Raw genomic sequence first — 20,278 nt, 5'->3', positions numbered from 1 at the left:
CCAGCGATACACTCCTCTGACTGTTACTAAAAATGTGGGGGTTCAAGAGCCAAAGGAATCTCAGATTATCTATACCCTGGCTCAGGGGCCAACATTTGTAAACATTTGGTAACAAGAGACCAGCAGGCTTTTTATGGTCACTTGTCAATGAGTAAAATGAAAGTTTGTACCCGAGGAAGTAGAAGTTGCGAAAATGATTTGACAGCGGGTTAGTGTTGATTTTTTTAATGATATATGGATGCAATAATATTTAAAATGTAGAAATAGTAGGTCTGTTACGACAATTCATGGAAACTGGAGTCGAAACATGGGTCGAAGTGTAAACCGTCTTTGGTTCCGACATTTACACGTTTTCCAGAATCAAAATATGAGGGTTTGCGAAGAGAAGTTGATGTAGGCTATGCCTGTCCACTTCTCAAAAGAGAATACTACATTATGGGTATAAGGGAAGCATTCTAACTCATGTAACTGTGGTGAGGGCCTTTCCCGAGACACAGATTATTCAAACTAAGGAAAGTGTAGTGAAATTAATAGCATTATTGGAGGCTTATAGCTTTGTCATGTAAATGTCAATAAGGAGGTGTGTCGATGTTCCTATTTCGTAAATGTCCGATATCCAATGTCGAAGTCTAATGTGGTATGATTACGCAAACCCCGCACCCAAAAAACAGCACATCATGTTCGTCATTGATGAAAGGTATTGAACTATACGTTACAAATTGTATTCGTAACGTGTTATCCCATAGATACAACCGTCTCACCTAACGCAAGTGCATAATTATTTTCTGACCTCATTTTCCATGCCATTTTATTTATCCATTTAAAACTGAGCTTATCGGGAAAAGTATATGATTTCACTTATCAATCTTTTTTTGCGCGGGTTTTAGATGAGTCATCAAGAGTGTAGACATTTAGGCAACTTTGAAAATTTGATTTCATAAATTATCTTTGATATATCTTAGCATTGAATTGTATTTTGTATACGAAAGTTGCAAATTCCAATGAAATTCCTAAAGAAAGTTCGGGTATATTGTTGTTACCCTGTTCCGTCCGTCCGTCTTTCCGTCTGACACGTTTTACTTTCTCAAACTGCTCTTACATCTAATAAACCAGCAAACTGAACTCTTGGAGTTTGATTTGGGGTATCATGTTGTTTTGTAAAAAGGTTTCAAAAATTCTCTAGTAGTCCTGGGGGTCAAATAATTGGTTAAAAAAATGACGTTTTTTCACAAAAAACCTTCTTCCTCGAACTCCTCCTACATTTTCAACAGTAGACAAATCATCTTTTGGAATATGTTTTAGGGTGTCCTATAGATGCGCAATAAGGTTTCGGAATTTTCAATTTTGTCCTCCGGGTCAATTAATGGCTGAATAATGATTTTTTTTTACAAAAAAAATGGTTTTAAAAACTTTTTTTTTGGCAGTAGCCAAATGATCTTCTAGAATATGATTGGGGGGTGTCATATTGAGGCGTGATCAGGTTCCAGATCTTTTTTTTATTAAGGGGATCAGTGGGCAACGAAAAATGATGTTTTCTTGCAAAAAAAGTATGGTTCCCAGAACCCCTCTTACAACTTTTGGAGTAGCTTCATGTACGTCATCTCTTGGAATATAATTGGGGCTGTCCTATAGATGTGCAATAAGGTTTTAAAATTGTAAATTTCATCCAGGGAGTCAAATAGTAGCAGCAAATTGACGTTTATCAGTAAAAAAAAAACTAGATGCTGTCATTAGACAGTAATACCCGCACTAAGTGTGTGCCCCTAAATAACACTGTTTTGTACCAGTTTAATTAAAAATGAAGGCCACATGCAAGTTCCTGTAAAACATTCTAAAATTATAATTTTCATAACTGAAGGATGAGATCCCTTTCCATATGATAATAACACATGAGCAGCACTTTATGTGCGATTTGGGGTTGAACTGTTGGCATGTGAATTTTAAGTTCATCAATAATTTTTACTTTTCATGTCATAGAAAGTATACTGTGGTCTATATAATTATTACAAACAAAATTAAATTATACCCGCTCTCCGCTGCGGTGGCCGGCTTTAGATTTGCTTCTGTGTACCTACATGTACATCATCGTGTGCACGGATTTATAAAAGGGGTGTGAGTGATGGGTCCAGACCCTCCCCCCAATAAAAATTCATTTAAATCAATAGTAAAATTACTAAATATACACCTCGGACTCCAATGCCCTTACAGATTTGTAATAGCTCTTACCCATAATTGCTCTAACCCGTAAGGTAACATTATTTTGGGGGAAAATATAATATTTATAATTTATTGTTTATTTCAATAGGAAGTATACATCACAATATGCAGGTGTCCTGCACCACCTGAAAGCTGTTATTTTCCTCATAAAATAGTGCAATGGGTTTTGAAGAATAGGTCATAAAAATACATGCATGTAACAAATAACTGATCTTTGTCTGAAGTTATGTACACTTAACACAGGTCTACGGGTCTCAATTGCGGATACTGGTTTTACCCAGCTCTTCGATTATATGGGTTTCAGGTGGTATACATACATGTATGTGTTTTTTATATGCAGAAAATGTTTTGAAGAATAGATACATGCATGTTACAAATAACTGATCGTTGTCTGAAGTTATGTACACAACACAGGTCTACAGGTCTCAATTGCTGGTACTAGTTTTACCTAGCTCTTCGATTTGATGTACATATATGTATATGTTTTTCAAATGCAGAAAAGGATTAGTTAACATGCACAAACATTTCTTTTGTGGTGATCAACTAAATGGATTCATATTGTGTTCTAATTGGATTATCATTATGATGTTGACCAATATAGGTAAGCATAATACATGTATAGTGAGTATTATAGTAGCACAATATTATGAGACACCGGTATGTACATAAGTATTACTTTCACTTTCTAAATAAGTTATCTCCATTTGCTAGCATACTGTATCATCATCTTTTAATATTTAGAGAAGTTTATCATCGTCACCTATCCTATCGCATTTGTAAAGTTTCTGTCATTTGAATTGCAAAAGTTATTTTTTCATTTGTCAGACTTACAGTATTGAGTTGACCCCATATTGACCCTGTAACAATTTCGTATTTAATTTGTGTATTACATGTATAAGTAAGTGTAGAGACTTATCATTTTTTATGAGTTATAATAGGAAGGAAGGGGTCTTTCTTTCTTAACGTATTATAATGCATCAAATACAATGTAGGCCATGACCCTATGGGGTTGTTCTGACCCCATGAAACAGGAAAATACAAAATATCTTCTTTTGTCATTATGATGCATCAAATGCTGTAAAGTACATGACCCCCGGGTGTTGTCTTTAACCCCCCCCCCCCTTATGAAATAGGAAATGATGATACACTGTATATTTTGATAACTTATGAGATCCTTATCCCTAAACCTTGCTCTTTGTGTCATTGCATATCAAATTGTATATAGGTTATACCCCCTTGGAGACACCCTGACATTCTAGAACTAGAAATAATAATGTATTTTATCTTATTCATATGTAGTGTTTGATCTATGTGGGTAATTCCTTGCCGATGAAACTACTTTGTTTAGAAGACTTAACAATTGCCCCAAATAGGTGAATACACATGCAAAAACATTTTGTTTATAAATCTCAAAAATTAAATTAAGCAATTTCAAAAATGTTAATGTGCATTAGGAGAGAAAATGCAATCAAGAAATGATTTAAAATTTACTACTGTACACATGTAAGAATGTAAGATGACTGAATCTTTAGAACCAGGTTTGATTTAGGGGTGGGGGGGTGGGGGGATGTGGATGTGGAGTATAAATATTTATAACTTGAATCATTTATTGTTATTAATTTTAACCTGTTGATGAATATTAGTTATTGATCCCAAGGTAGAAATATTACATCTGATCATATCTCAATAGATAATTTGTCAATTATGCTAGGTGTAATGTGGGTTTTTTTAAGAATAACATTTTTTACCAGTTTATAAAACTTTTTAGACCCCAAATTATATTTTGATTTTAATAGATCATTGAAAAATCAAGAATAGTGTAAATGTAAAGTTATTTTCATTTTAAGCATAAATAAATGCAAGTTTTTAAAATTTCATTTTATCTATAGTTTGAGGAGGAATACATGCTCGGATCCAGAAAATTTTCCAGGGGGAAGGGGGGGGGGGGTGCGACAGTTTAAATTTGACTTTGTTTGGAGGTTGGGGTTCCAAGTCATATATTTGACCATTTTTTGATGTAATTTAAAATAAGTAAGCCATACTACAAAAGGGTGTGGGGTCTAACATTGAACCTTATGGGAAGAATCGTAGACTCTTTGAAGATATTAAGGGACTTGCTGTTCGAGGGGATCAGGACCACCCACAGGGCCCATGACCTACATACATGTAACATTTGATACCCCTTGGTATAAGGAACAAGAATATATATGGTTTAGGTTTAGGGGTCATGATTATAACAGTTTCTGAGATATATGGTAATTTCAAATTCCTTGGGGGTTGGGATGACCCCAGGCGTCAGATCTAATATTTCAAACGATATTTTCTACGATTCTTCCTACAAGGTTCAATGTTAGATCCCACACCCTTTTGACACCCCCCCCCCCCCGAAAAGTGGTTGTCTAACCCAAAATGAGAAAAATCAAACCAGTGGGCACAACTAGATACGCAGGCCTATCATATCCTAGAGTTTTGTACAATTCTGTTCAGCCATCTCTGAGAAACAAGTTCAGAGCGGGAAAGAAGAATAAGAAGAAGACGAAGAATAATAATACATGTATTAAGAACCGTACAAAAACAATAAGTCTCCAAATTTCATTCGGGAGACTTAATAATAAAGATTAAATAGAGATAGGATCATCAAACATCAATAATTTTAAGATAATTGACAATTTCTGATTCTAAGGGGGTCAGGATGACCCCGTAGGATCATGACTTACATGCCATAATGATCTGATGCACCTGCATGACCTAAGGAGGAATAATATCTTTGGATTAAGGTGGGGATCTCAATGGTTTTTATGATATTTGATAATTTCAGGAAAAACACTTGGGATCATGACCTACATACCATCTGAAATGCCTTGAACAAAGAAACAATAATATAATATGTACATGATAATATGATTCAATTTAAGAACCCAGATATAGATTTATCATCTATGTTTTGTAATACTTTCTATGTATATATACATGCATTAGTTTGTGTTTTGTTCTATACTATTCATGTTCATGACTGTAGTATGGCTTAGTCTTATTTTAAATAACATCAAAAAATTGTCAAAAATATGACTTGGAACCCCCACCCCCAAACAAACTCAAGTATAAATTGTTCTCCCCCTTAATTGTCGAATGATCCATTATATGGGTGTCTAAAAACTTTTATAACTGGTAAAACATTTTATTCTTTAAAAAAATTACATTACACCTTGCATAATTGACAAAAGATCTATTGAGATATGATCAGAGGTCATAGTTCTACCTTGGGATCAATAATTGGTATTCATTGACAAGTTAAAATTAATAACAATAAATGATTTAAATTATAAATGTTTATACTCCACATTCACCCCCCCCCCAATCTAACCTGGTTATAAAGATTCAGTCTTCTTAATACATTCTTACATGTGAACGGTAGCAAATTTTAAATCATTTCTTGTTTGCTTTTTCTCTGCTGATGCACATTAACATTTTGGAAATTGCTTAATTCAATTTTTAAGATTTATAAACAAAATGTTATATGCATCACTGCCATGTGTATTCGCCTATTTGGGGCAATTGTAAAATCTCCTAAACAAAGCAGTGACATTAGGCTAGGAATTACCCATATGGATCAAACACTACTGTAACATATGAATAAGATAAAATACTTTATCATTTTTAGTTCTAAAGTGTCAGGGTGTCTCCAAGGGGGCATAATCTATATACAATTTTACGCGCAATGACACAAAGAGCAATAATAAATAATATGGTTTAGGGATGAGGATCTCAGATCTCAGAAGTTAACAAAATATACAGTGTATCATATCATTTCCTATTTCATAAAGGCAGGGGGGGGTTAAAGACAACACCTGGGGGTCATTAATGTACTTTACACCATTTGATGCATCATAGTGACATTAGAAGATATTTTGTATTTTCCTGTTTCGTGGGGTCAGAACAGTCCCATAAGGTCATGACCTACATTGTATTTGATGCATTATAATACATGAAGAAAGAATTACTCCTTCCTTCCTATTATAACTCATATAAAAATGATAAGTGTCTACACTTAATTACATGTAATACACAAATTTAGTAAGAAATTGTTTATATAGGATCAATATGGGGTCAACTCAATTCTGCAGTAGTGCAAGTCTGACAAATGAAAAAAAATAACTTTCGCAACTAAAATGACAAAAACTTTACAAATGCGATAGGATAGGTAACGATGATAAGCTTATTTAAATATTAAAAGATGATGATGCAGTATGCTGTCAAAGGGAGATCACATTTAGAAAGTGAAAGTAGAACTTATGTATGCTGGTATCTCATTATATTGTTCTACTGCTACTACATGTATTATGCTTACCTAAATTGGTCAACATCATAATGATAATCCAATTACAAGTGAAAAGCTGTCAATGTGACAGCAAACCGGGTTTTTTTATGTGAACTGTATCCATAATCCATGTCAACCCATATCCAGTGAAATGGAGTACCCTTATATGCAACATTTTGCCAAAAAGTTCAAAAGCTAGTATTTTTTTCATAAATAATCAGAAATCAAAATCCTAGCAATATGCACACCTCTGATATATGTACAATTGATCTGCAAAAGAACAACTTCCTATCTTGAGAACTGTAGGAGGAGTTATCCGTACAATAAGGGTACCCTGTATGCAATATTTTGCCAAAAAATGACTAAGTTCAAAAGCTGGTATTTCTTCGATAAATTATCAGAAATCAAAATCCTAGCAATATGCACACCTCTGATATATATACAATTGATCTGCAAAAGAACAACTTCCTTTCTTGAAAACTGTAGGAGGAGTTATCCGTACAATGAGGGTACCCTTTTTGCAGACGCCCGCCAACCCGCCCGCCATTTTCACCATTTTAATAACCGGATTTTTCCGTTGGAAAACCCGGTTAAAAACACAAAAATGAATTCCTTTAGCTGATCTTAACTAATCCTTTTCTGTATATGGAAAACACAGACATGTATCTATACACGTGAACCCATCTAATCGAAGAGCTGGGTAAAACTAGTACCCGCTAATGAGACCTGCAGACTTGTGTTGTGTACGTAACTTCAGACAGAGATCAGTCATTTGTAACATGCATGTATTTTATGACCTATTCTTCAAATCCACTTGCACTATTTTATTAGGTAAATAACAGGTTTAAGGTGGTGCAGGACACCTGCATATTGTGATGTATACTTCCTATTGAGATAAAGAATAAAGTATATCAAATATTGATTAAATATTTACCCCCCAAATAATGTTACCTAACATTGAAGCGCAGTGGGTTAGAGCGTTTACATGTCTGTAAGAGCATTGGGGTCCAAGGTGTATTTTTGGTAATTTTACAATTGATATAAATGAATTTTTATGCGGAGGGGGCCTTTGGTCTGGACCCCTCACTCCCACCCCTTATCTAAATATGTGCACACGATGATGTTCATGTAAGCACACAGAAGCAAATCTAAAACCGGCAACCGCCACGGGGAGGGGGCTTAATTTAAGTTTTAATTTTGTTTGTAATAATTATATAGACCATTATACTTTCTATGACATAAAATGTTAAGATTATTGATTAACTGAAAATTCACTGCAAACAGTTCAACCCCAAATTGCACATAAAGTGCTGCTCATGTGTATTATCATATGGGAAGGGATCTCATTCTTCAGTTATGAAAATTATAACTTTTAATTGTTTTATCGGAGCCTGCATGTGGCGTTCATTTTTAATTAAACTGGTACAAAACAGTGTTATTTAGGGGCAAACACTTGGTGTGGGTATTACTGTCTAATGACAGCATTTACATTGTAGTTTGGAATTGAAATACTAGTATCATATTCAAAAATGTTATTTTCATATAAAACAAAAACATGAGCCCGAGTCCTCCATATTGTACACTCTTGCCTCACAGTAAACCTTTACAATGCAGATAATATCTATTTCATTCAAGGTCACATTTCAAATAAATACAAAAAACCACAAGAGTTCAAGCAGACATGCAAAGTACATATAGATACTGCTGGCCAATGCGCAGATGTGCAGATAAAAAATCGCAGTTTAAACAGATGTGCAAAGTACATATAAGCTGTCGGATAATCACGTTTCTGTACTGTAAGTTGTTTTCGATAGCAAAATTCTAATTTATTTTTGAAGTGATAACAAAAATTAGTCATTTGTAGTTTTAAAAGGTTAACAACACCATGGCGTCTAGTGGAAGTAAGTACTATGCATGTAATATAAATATATTATCAAATCGTAAAACTGGTTATACCCGCACTTTCTAAAGAAAGTTCGGGTATATTGTTGTTACCCTGTTGCGTCCGTCCGTCTTTCCGTCCGTCTGTCACGGTTTACTTTCTCAAACTGCTCTTACATCTTATAAATCAGCAAACTGAACTCTTGGAGTTTGATTTGTGGTGCCATGTTGTTTTGTAAAAAGGTTTCAAGAATTCTCTGTTAGTCCTGGGGGTCAAATAATTGGTAAAAAATGACGTTTTTTTAACAAAAATCCTTCTTCCTCGAACTCCTCCTACATTTTCAACAAAAGACAAGTCATCTCTTGGAATATGTTTTAGGGTGTCCTATAGATGCGCAATAAGGTTTCAGAAATTTCAATTTTGTCCTGGGAGTCATTTGGTGGATGAAAAATGACGTTTTTTTGTGTTTTTTTTTTTTTTTTTTTTACAAAAAATCTTGTTTAAAAAACGTCAACATTTTTTGCAGTAGCCAAATGATCTTTTAGAATATGATTGGGGTGTCATTTTGAAGTGTGATCAGGTCTCAAGATAGATACCTCGTCAAACATTATACAAGTGAAAAGCTGTCAATGTGACAGCAAACCGGGTTTTCTATAATGTGAACTGTATCCATAATCCATGTCAACCCGTATCCAGTGAAATGGAGTACCCTATATGCAACATTTTGCCAAAAAATGAGTAAGTTCAAAAGCTAGTTTTTTTTCATAAATAATCAGAAATCAAAATCCTAGCAATATGCACACCTCTGATATATGTACAATTGATCTGCAAAAGAACAACTTCCTATCTTGAGAACTGTAGGAGAAGTTATCTGTACAATGAGGGTACCCTTTATGCAATATTTTGCCAAAAAATGACTAAGTTCAAAAGCTGGTATTTTTTTGATAAATTATCAGAAATCAAACTCCTAGCAATATGCACACCTCTAATATAAGTATAATTGATCTGCAAAAGAACAACTTCCTATCTTGAGAACTGTTGGAGGAGTTATCCGTACAATGAGGGTACCCTATATGAAATATTTTGCCAAAAAATGACTAAGTTCAAAAGCTGGTATTTTTTCGATAAATATCAGAATTCAAAATCCAAACAATATGCACACCTCTGATATATGTACAATTGATCTGCAAAAGAACAACTTCCTATATTGAGAACTATAGGAGGAGTTATCCGTACAATGAGGGTACCCTTTTGGCAGCCGCCCGCCCGCCCGCCCGCCATTTTCACCATTTTAATAACCGGATTTTTCCGTTGGAAAACCCGGTTAAAAACAACTTTATGTAAAATTGAGCGTAGTACTTGGTGTCCGATAGCATTTAAGTAACAGGTGGTTTATATAATTTATCGATTTTGTCTTCTGTTATGTTTTATTTAAAAATAATATCGGTCTTTAAAAATGGCAAATCAAAACTATCTCATGTATTGGGTGGACCTTTAAACTTTAAAATTAATTTGATATCTAACTAGTATTTTTGGGAGTTGATTTTAATCCTATGCAGTTACTCAGACAAACCGAAAGTGAAACAGTGTTTGGACCTCAGCACAAATCATTGCTGCTGACAAGACTTAGTTCTTGAAAATAATTGATAAATTCGATGTAATGTACATGTATGCTAAAGCATTGTTTTTCAAGGGAACTTATTTATAAATACCTTGAAAATTGTCAGATTTTAAATGGTACGAACAATTTAAATATTTTTTGTAGTCGTATGTGTTCCTACGCCAGAGTTCAATAAAGTCTCGTTCAACTCGACGCTCGGCTGTCTCCGTAAATCCTTGTCGGAGATTTACGATGTCAACCGAGCGTTTGGTTGAACGAGACTAGAGTTCAATATTGCTTGGAACCATACAATTTTCGATAATATTTTTATTACTGATACATAGTTTGATTGAATTAATTTTATCTTTAAATATTATTTAACATGATTCATATGGAGGTTTCTCGACATTCTTGTCGAAAAAGTCCAAAAATTCATATATAAAAATGTGTGTAATTCAACTTCATGAATTGGAAACTACATGTACTTGTCATGCAAAATAACATATAATTGATTTTAAAATAAATAAACATCGACAAAATCAACTTCCGTCAGTTCTTCAGTACTTTGATTTATAATCCTTCTGTCCACAATTTGTCGAATAGAGCTTAAAAATCAATGAAGGCACGAAGAAGTTTCTTTTTCTTCAGTAAAGACAGTTTAATCAGGGGGTAAAGAACAAACATAATTTCAATAGTAGAATGATTTTGTGATTTTTCCTGATAAGATGAACATTATCAGCATAGGCAGCTAACCTTCTACACAATACAGAAGTAAAATCCTTTTCAAGACAACAGATTAATTAGACGATAATTTGTAGGTCAACATAACTACCTTTTTCGTATGTTTTGGTTTTATATTTCCCATCAGCCAAGTTTCCGGAAGAATACCAGTATTAAATACTAAAATAAAAAGCTTTAGATATAATGGCATCATGATATTGATATATGATTTCATACATTCATTAACAATAGTACCTGGTCCCGGCGATTTGTTATTTTCACACGGATCATTGAGGGAAGAATATTCTAGTTTGCTATCTTTATCGTGTGCGTTCGCTATAACAGTTTAAAAATAATCATAAATATCTACCTGATTAATATCATTAAATTCGTTACTCCTTTAATCTTTCAAGAGTTTCAATTATTCCCGAACTTCTTAACGTTTTAATGTTACGCTGTAGGTTATTCCTATAAACTTTATATTTTCTTTATGCTTCTTGCAGTTCGGATTTAAACACATCGATTCAATTTAACTTTTATATGCGTCTACAGTTCGTGTTTGACATTTTATTGAGAGTTTAGACCGGATATAATTAATACGTACTCTAACTACTAAAATGCTCGGCTAACTGAAGGTTTAATTCAACACCTTTTATAAAATGTAAATTGATCATTGATTAGTGCATTCGAAAGGAACCATCAACTATTTTAGAATCAAATAAATGTATATAAAGAATATACTAGAAAAAACAAGTCAGTTTTCAATGATGTTAATTTGTCATTTTCATAATATTATAATTGTTTGTGTGTTTGAATTCCAATGATTATGATTTATTTATTTATATTTTGTATACAGATGATTCTGACAATTGGGATCCCAGTGGCCATATTAAATGTTATTTGGATAAAAATGGTAAGACAGTTTATAACGAGATAATATCAAGCAATTAAGGAGAATGGATGGTAAACCAGTTTCCCATCAGATCTACCTTAGAGTCTAAAAAATTGTATTTTTGGCCATAAAAATCCAAATATTCTAGCAAAATCTTTACTGTAAATGAAAAAACCTATATTTGTTATTTTCTACACATAACAAGAAATTTGTAAGCAATACTTTTTTTACATGAACAGAATTTCGAACAATATTTTTCCACTCTTCTTGTATAACAGAGAAGAATGTTGCGTTATCTTCTTTTATGGATTTTACTTTAATTTCTAAATACTATTAATGTATCACTTTTACTATACAAGATTCAGGCAAAAACTCTGGTATTATTTCATACGCAATGTCTCTGGTATGTGTAATACCAGCATTTATAAAATATACCCACACCAATGTTTTGTTCTTATCAACAAATTTTGAATAAGAAGACAAGCAGTAATTAAATACTTCGTTTTTTTTTTCATTGTAATCAATTTTATCCTTTATAGCAAACCATGCACTAAACATTTCAATATAAAAGAAAGGTAGACATTGCAAATACTTCTTGCTCAACTCTTTTTTGTTTTACCAAAATAAACTCCAAGAATTTTCAAAATATTTGTTTCTGTGACATTAATTTTCTTTCATCGTCCATTAATCTTTCAGATAATTGCACATAATTTCAGACTTCTGGACATTTATTTTGGCTCCAGAAGCTCTTTTATAAATTCAAAAATCTTAAATATTAAAGAAATGGAAATGACAACAACTGAGTTTTACTTTCACATTTGATAGTCACACATGCATACAAATTGAAATAAAAACTGTATTGCACCACAGGAGCATCGTATCCGCTCTACACTCTATGACATATATATAAATTATATATATATATATATATATATATATATGTCATAGAGTGTAGAGCGGATACGATGCCCCTGTGATTGCACATCTAAAGAAAGTCAGCATATTTTTAAATTCACCGTTTTCATCTAACAAATCTTTTATTGTGTTTGACTCTTGTTTGTTTTTCCTAAATTCAAAAAGTATTTAGTAAACTTATCTAACACATTCGCCCACTGGGCCTTAGACCTTAGTTTTAATTGTTTTAAATTCTATAATTCTATAATACTCCTTATTTCTTTCCTTAGCTCTATTTTTACTATATATTTGTGACAATTTTTTTTTTAATTTTATACTTCAAATTATCTCACCGGACTAAAATAAAAAATGAACTTTTTTGCCTTGGTTTTGCTTTTATCTTTCGTTAGCAGACTACCAACACCACAGTTATCATGGATAAATTTGATATAATCACTGAGGATTGATCTTTCACATTCACAAATAAATTTTAATGGTTTTAAAAAGACAAATATACAATTTGTTATTATAGGAAAATCCATGGCCCGAAGTGTAGTTACAGCCAGCTCCTGTGATCCCAAAGACATTCAGAAAGAAGATTTAGAAGGTATTCACACTTCAAAAAAGTAATGATGTCAAGACGTAGAGTAAAAAACTATTTGACCATTTTCTTGAATAGTGAAAGGTATCTTGTTATTGTAATCCAGAGAGAGAGAGAGAGAGAGAGAGAGTTGCTGCAACAGATTGGACAATGTTAATCAGGCTTTGAATGGGTGTAAACTTACCTGAAATCTTGACAAGCAAAGACAAGTAAAATTTCCTACCCCCCCCCCCCCCCCGACTACTGGTTTGTGACAATATGTAAAATAATCATTCTAAAAACTTTGTATTACTGACGCATACATAGCTGTCAATTTATGAGAATATATTTCCATCTATAGCCATCTATAGTATAATTCCCTCTATTTCTTACGGAAATTCATAAATCTATTGAAACAGCAAGACTGAAATCTACACGCCCGTTTATCGATTAGTCGAAACGTACAGCGACCTAAGAAAAATCACGGACTGCACGGAAAGAATCATGATGATGTCAGACTCAAATTCCTATAGGAGTTGATTTGTCTGTTTCTTTTAGCTAACGTACTGATGTACATTAACAGTAATTGAATGAATTGTGCTTACTTTTTACAATCAATTTATTTGAATTAAATTTGTAAAAAGAAAGATGTAAATATAAACAATAAAATACCTCCTTTGATGAATCATGTGGGTTCTAAAGGTAGCGATCATTGAAGAAAAAAAACCACATGACCCACATTAGCGCTAATGCGGGTTATATATTTTTTCCTCAATGTCCCCGCCGTCATATCCCGCGTGAATCACCAAAAAAGCATTTTATTGTTCAAATGTATCAAACCCTTAACCAGAGTATTAAAATACATACTCGAAGAAATGTTCAGTTCTTCAGGGTCTCAAAATTTAAAGGGTTAATTTAAACAATAAAATGCTTTCTTTAATGATTCATTGAGAATATGAAGGTAGCGACATTGAAGAAGAAATACAGGACCCGCGTTAGCGGCTTATGTGAATTTTTTCGTAATGATCGCTACCTTCATTACCCGAATGAATCACCAAAAAAAAAGCATTTTTATTGTTTAAATTATCATCTTTTTTAACTAATTAATAATTGATTATGAAAAGTTAGTAAAATTCACTAAATTACTGTTAATGTAAATACTAGTAAGTACGTTAGCTGAAAGAAACAGCCAAATTGTCTCCTGTGAGACTTTGAGTATTACATCATCATGACGTGCCGTCCATGATTTTTCTTAGGTAGCTGTAAGTTTCGACCAATCGATAAACAGGGCGTGTCATTTCAGTCCTGTCAGTTTTTTGTCAGTTTCAGCCGCTGTAGATTTCAACCAATCGATAAATGGGGCGTGTAGATTTCAGTCTGGCTGTTTCTATAGAGCTATGAATAAACTATAAGTTTCCGTAAGTAATAGAAGAATAAATACTTGGTAGATGTAAATAGAAGTCTATGATTGTAATTAACACCACTCAAGAACACAAATTTGATATCAGAAAAAAAACCCCGACAAATTACTAGTAGTTCTCAGATTAATTTTTTTTAAAAACCCGTTCATATGTATAAATTTCTATTGGAATGCCTGTTTTATAATATTACAGATGACGAAGGCGAGTATCGTATGATGATAGCTGGTTCGACAGGAGTTGGGAAAAGTTTTCTTGCAAACTTTTTCGAATTGGTTTTGCTTTTATCTTTCGCTAGCAGACTACCAACACCACAGTTATCATGGATAAATTTGATATAATCACTGAGGACTGATCTTTCACATTCACAAATAAATCTTGATGGTTTTAAAAAGACAAATATACAATTTGTCATTATAGGAAATTCCATGGCCCAAAGTGTAGTTACAGCCAGCTCCGATGATCCCAAAGACGTCCAAAAAGAAGATTTAGAAGGTATTCACACTTCAAAAAAGTGATGACGTCAAGACGTAGAGTAAAAAACTATTTGACCATTTTCTTGAATAGTGAAAGGTATCTTGTTATTGTAATCCAGAGAGAGAGAGTTGCTGCAACAGATTGGACAATGTTAATCAGGCTTTGAAAGGGTGTAAACTTACCCTTACCAAAATATAAGGCCTCTGGCAAATAGTTGCCGCAAATATGCAGAGAGTTTGCTGCAAATTTGCGATAAGTTCAGAATTCGTATGCAAATTAGTTTCTGGCAAACTGTTTGCGGCAAAGTTGCAGTAAGTTCAGAATTCGTATGCAAATTAGCTTCTGGGAAACTGTTTGAGGTAAATTTGCCGCAAGTTAAGAATTCGTATGCAAATTAGCTTCTGGCAAACTGTTTGCGGCAATTTTGCAGCAAGTTCAGAATTCGTATGCAAATTAGCTTCCGGCAAACTGTTTGCGGCAAATTTGCTGCAAGCTTACAGATAAACATAGCAACTTTAAGATATTACAACATAAGAAAAACAAATTATAAACATTAATAATAAGTTACTAATACATGTACTATGCTTTTCAATCAATTAATAAATAACTTCTACTGGTGATTAACAAAGATGTTTAACTTAAACAGTTGCAGCAATATTAGAGATAAAGGACACAATTAATTAACTTTAAATTTTACACATTTTATAAATTTAAAAAAAACCCACAAAAATGATGAACAAACCATAATGAAATTTGACAAATAGTACTCAAGCGATAGGTGATGATTTGTTGCTGCAGATCGATAATTTGAATGCAGTTTGATCACAACATGCATGCACAGATGGACGTGTACAAAAGTTCACAATGAGCGAAGTTCAAACCAAATAGTTCAGAATTAAGCCCTGCACGGTCACTGGTCATGTTACAATTAATCACGGATTCTTTAAGGCATTCTCGATGTCTTTTTTATGACAGTCTCCTGTACGTGCTCTCCGATTTAATTTCACACATAAACAATATCACACAAATAGCCGAATATCACAATAATGCCCAAATGGGATGGCCAGACTTCACTCTTTAGCACTGTTGTTTATATGCTTTTCCACGTAAGTCTTACACAAATTCTGTCTTCACTTTTTTTTGGTTGCATCATTTGATCATAAAATCAGTGAGTTAGTTGTTCATGCATGGTTTTCTTTAGGTCTGTGTAACCCAGTCACCAGGGCAGACACTTATTGGGAAGATAAATGGAATTTATATAAGCACAATTGTTTTCAAATTTAAAGCAGTTTCTAAGAAAATCAAGTTAGCCTATCATATACTTACTCAATCTATTAATCTATATAAAGCTACAAATTTGCACTAGGCCTACTCTAACTCTGACTATGTGATTAGAACATGAATTCTTTTATTTTAAGTAATAAAAATGTAAATCATATAAAATGTACTTATACACTATGTAATGATAATTTCCTAAATTGGCGTTGTTTAAATAAATTTCAAATTTAAATTATTTGTTCATGCATCACAGCGATGTCAATAATGAGCAGTTTGCTTGATTCGACACCCCGCATTGTCATAGGGACGGCATTATACTGTTAAACTCATTGTTAAAGATCACAGTCTTTCGTTTTACATTCCAATAACTGTTTAAACTGCCATTCAACGAATATATTTTCATTACTTCACTTACTTTTTCAAAAACGTTCTCATGATCATGCAGATGGTGCATGCAGTGGCCTTAGGTGTTGAGACTCGATTCATTCACTTATATTCGTCCTCTGCTTAGCCGTGGATTTTCCAAAAGTAAACACTTCATTGACAATGTTTCTTTTACCTTGTGCACAGCCTTATTCCCTTATTTTCATTCATTTTACAATCTCGGTGATGGCAGACAACATGGCAGCATCGAATGTGAAAATTGGCGGCTAGCTATTGATCGACCAATCAGCGCGCGCGTAGCTTAACATTGAAACAAAAGTAAAAGTAGAAACAAACACTGAACAGCATAACGTTACGGAAAATTCTTCGATCTACATGATTTAACATCAAGCGGTTTAGATACTCAAATTCAAGTTGACTGATATTTGAACGTAGGGAAAAAAAATAAAGCATAACAAAATAACAGACAGGACTCAAACTCAAATTCCTATAGGAGTTGATTTGTCTGTTTCTTTTAGCTAACTTACTGATGTACTGTACATTAACAGTAATTGAATGAATTGTACTTACTTTTACACTCAATTTATTTGAATTAAATTTGTTAAAAGAAAGATGTAGATATAAACAATAAAATACCTCCTTTGATGAATCTTGTGGGTTCTGAAGGTAGCGATCATTGAAGAAAAAACCCACATGACCCACATTAGCGCTAATGCGGGTTATATATTTTTTTCCTCAATGTCGCCGCCGTCATATCCCGCGTGAATCACCAAAAAAAAAAAGCATTTTATTATTCAAATGTATCAAACCCTTATCCAGAGTATTTTACATACTCGAAGAAATGTTCAGTTCTTCAGGGTCTCAAAATTTAAAGGGTTAATTTAAACAATAAAATGCTTTCTTTAATGATTCATTGGGAATATAAAGGTAGCGACATTGCAGAAGAAATACAGGACCCGCGTTAGCGGGTTATGTGAATTTTTTCGTAATGATCGCTACGTACTTCAGTACCCGAATGAATCACCAGAAAAAAGCATTTTTATTGTTTAAATTTTTTTTAACTAATAAATAATTGATTATGAAAAGTTAGTAAAATTCACTAAATTACTGTTAATGTAACTACTAGTGAGTACGTTAGCTGAAAGAAACAGCCAAATTGTCTCCTGTGAGACTTTGAGTATTACATCATCATGACGTGCCGTCCATGATTTTTCTTAGGTAGCTGTAAGTTTCGACTAATCGATAAACAGGGCGTGTCATTTCAGTCCTTTCAGTTTTTTGTCAGTTTCAGCCGCTGTAGATTTCAACCAATCGATAAATGGGGCGTGTAGATTTCAGTCTGGCTGTTTCTATAGAGCTATGAATTAATAAACTATAAGTTTCCGTAAGAAACAGAAGAATAAATACTTGGTAGATGTAAATAGAAGTCTATGATTGTAATTAACACCACTCAAGAACACAAATTTGATATCAGAAAAAAAAACCCGACAAATTACAAGTAGTTCTCAGATTAATTTTTTTTTAAACCTGTTCATATGTATAAATTTCTATTGGCATGCCTGTTTTGTAATATTACAGATGACGAAGGCGAGTATCGTATGATGATAGCTGGTTTGACAGGAGTTGGAAAAAGTTCTCTTGCAAACTCAATTTCAGGCAAATATGTGCAAATTACAGAAAGTGCTCTTGCATCGGTTACAAAAAAGGCAGCTATAATAACATGCAAAAGGCAAGAAAAATCATTAGTTTATTTCGACACACCGGGTTTGTCATTTGATACGGATGAGGAATTCGTGCCAAAGGAATACAGGAAATGTTTAATCAACGCCGCCCCAGGTCTTCAAGCAATACTCATCGTTCAGAAAGCCACAGCCTTTACCGAAGACAACCAGACTTTTCTTGATCGTTTTACAAAGTGGTTTGGAGAAAATTGTTGGAAATGTGTCGTATTTGTTTTTACACATATTGATGAATTCGAAAATACGGATTTAGAAGAACAGCTAAAAACTGCTGATAAACGTCTTAAATGCTGGCTATCAAAATGTGAAAATCGATACGTAGGGATAGATAACAATCTTAAAGGAACTGAAAATAATAAACAGATAGATAGACTCATCTCTGTTGTAACCAATCTCATTGAAACAAATAATGGAGAGATATACACCAACGAGGAATTTCAGAAAATCTATAGATTAATGCAGAATACTGCTAGAGATGAAAACTTGACTCTTAGCGAAGTGCGGGAAAGATACTTGGGTCATGCTAACAATATTATTACTAATTTGGGAAAGGGTCTACTGAGAGAACTTCTAAATATACATATTTAAAATAGAGAATCAACGACAACTATCTAGACCGTAGGTCTGCTCTGCACCACCCTGTAATATTACATTTATGAATACTAGTTTGTATATACAATGTAATATAAAAAAAATTAAAGACTATTTCACAGTCTACAATATGTTCAGTGTAATCCTAATAAATTTCAAAATATGAATTCTAAAAAAACCCCGGACGCTTTGGTTCACAGTCAATTATTTGAGTTGCATCAAAGTTGATTTTTATACAGTATATCATGTTCGTTTGGCCAATAATCTTGTTGTATATGGAAGAAAAAAAACCCACAGGATCTGGCGAATGGTCCACAAGGGCCCACCTACATACACCTACACCTGTGTATGCACGATAGACACGCTTCAAATCAGTTGCTCAATATAAATGTACTGGACGTTATGTATTTTTTTCATAACAAATAATGTATAAGTAATAAATACATTAATGAATATATAGATATAGAACGACAGGTGCCTGTGCTAGCAATGTAGATTGAAATAAATGTACATGTGTAATTTATGATCCAGCAGTATACTGAGTATAATTAATCAGGTAACAATTCCAAACACTAAAAGGAAATTCTCGGTGATAAGCTAGCTGCTTTTTCTGGATGATATACTTTTGGCGTGTTTTCTTGCTGTGCGATGCTTTTATATTGAAATCATTATTCAATAAAAATCATCACAATTTTACATTAATTTTTATTGATACTGTCCGGTAATACATTGTAACATATAGTTTCTATTTAGATACACAGAAATGGTACAAGAAAATAAGTACACCAATGTTTAAAGAAAAGACACAAATTATTATTATAATATCGTGGGAAATGTGATGCTATTTTTCAAATATCCTTTTACTTACTTGTAGTATATTGTATGTTTATATTCTGTCTATATTATGGTGTTTTTGTTTATATACAACATGTATTCTTTAATTTGTAATTCGTATTGCCAATAAAAAAAAACAAACTTTATTGCATTGGGACAGAGTACAGATAAGTTTCATTATATGAGTCATTATTCTACGGCGGTCATTATTCTTCATTACACTGGCAAAATCTACACACATAGCTTAAAATAAATAAAATAAAAATTATCATAAAGAAAAATGTTTTAATTTCTTCATCTAATTGATAGTTTGACCTTTTTGCACTGATAAAACGCTATTTTTATCCATTAACAATTCAATATGTGATGAAATTATTTAAAAGTCTCAAACTTTTTCTCAAATTATGATAAACTTGTCAGAAAAATCTTAAAATTTAAGAAAATAAAACAAAAA

General features: G+C 33.0%; 1 protein-coding gene across 1 annotated transcript; it reads left to right on the top strand.

Annotated features, from left to right (window-relative positions):
• Positions 1 to 8,420: 8,420 nt before the first annotated feature.
• On the top strand, positions 8,421 to 19,028 carry LOC128164868 (uncharacterized). The gene is made up of 4 exons (XM_052828922.1): positions 8,421 to 8,436; positions 13,056 to 13,130; positions 14,942 to 15,016; positions 18,239 to 19,028. The coding sequence occupies exons 1-4, from the start codon at positions 8,421 to 8,423 to the stop codon at positions 18,985 to 18,987; spliced, it is 915 nt and encodes a 304-aa protein (XP_052684882.1). The 3' UTR covers positions 18,988 to 19,028.
• Positions 19,029 to 20,278: the final 1,250 nt, after the last annotated feature.

This window comes from Crassostrea angulata, chromosome 10, assembly GCF_025612915.1.
Source record: "Crassostrea angulata isolate pt1a10 chromosome 10, ASM2561291v2, whole genome shotgun sequence".
Lineage (NCBI taxonomy): Eukaryota > Metazoa > Mollusca > Bivalvia > Ostreida > Ostreidae > Magallana > Magallana angulata.
The sequence above is the reverse complement of the archived record's forward strand: the minus strand, read 5'-3'. Positions and strand labels throughout refer to the sequence as shown.

What these genes read in the sequence shown, in the direction of transcription:
- LOC128164868 (XM_052828922.1), top strand. An exon ending in TCAGAAAGAAGATTTAGAAG is followed by an intron (nt 13,131 to 14,941) that starts GTATTCACACTT and finishes TTGTCATTATAG; the next exon opens with GAAATTCCATGGCCCAAAGT. An exon ending in CCAAAAAGAAGATTTAGAAG is followed by an intron (nt 15,017 to 18,238) that starts GTATTCACACTT and finishes GTAATATTACAG; the next exon opens with ATGACGAAGGCGAGTATCGT.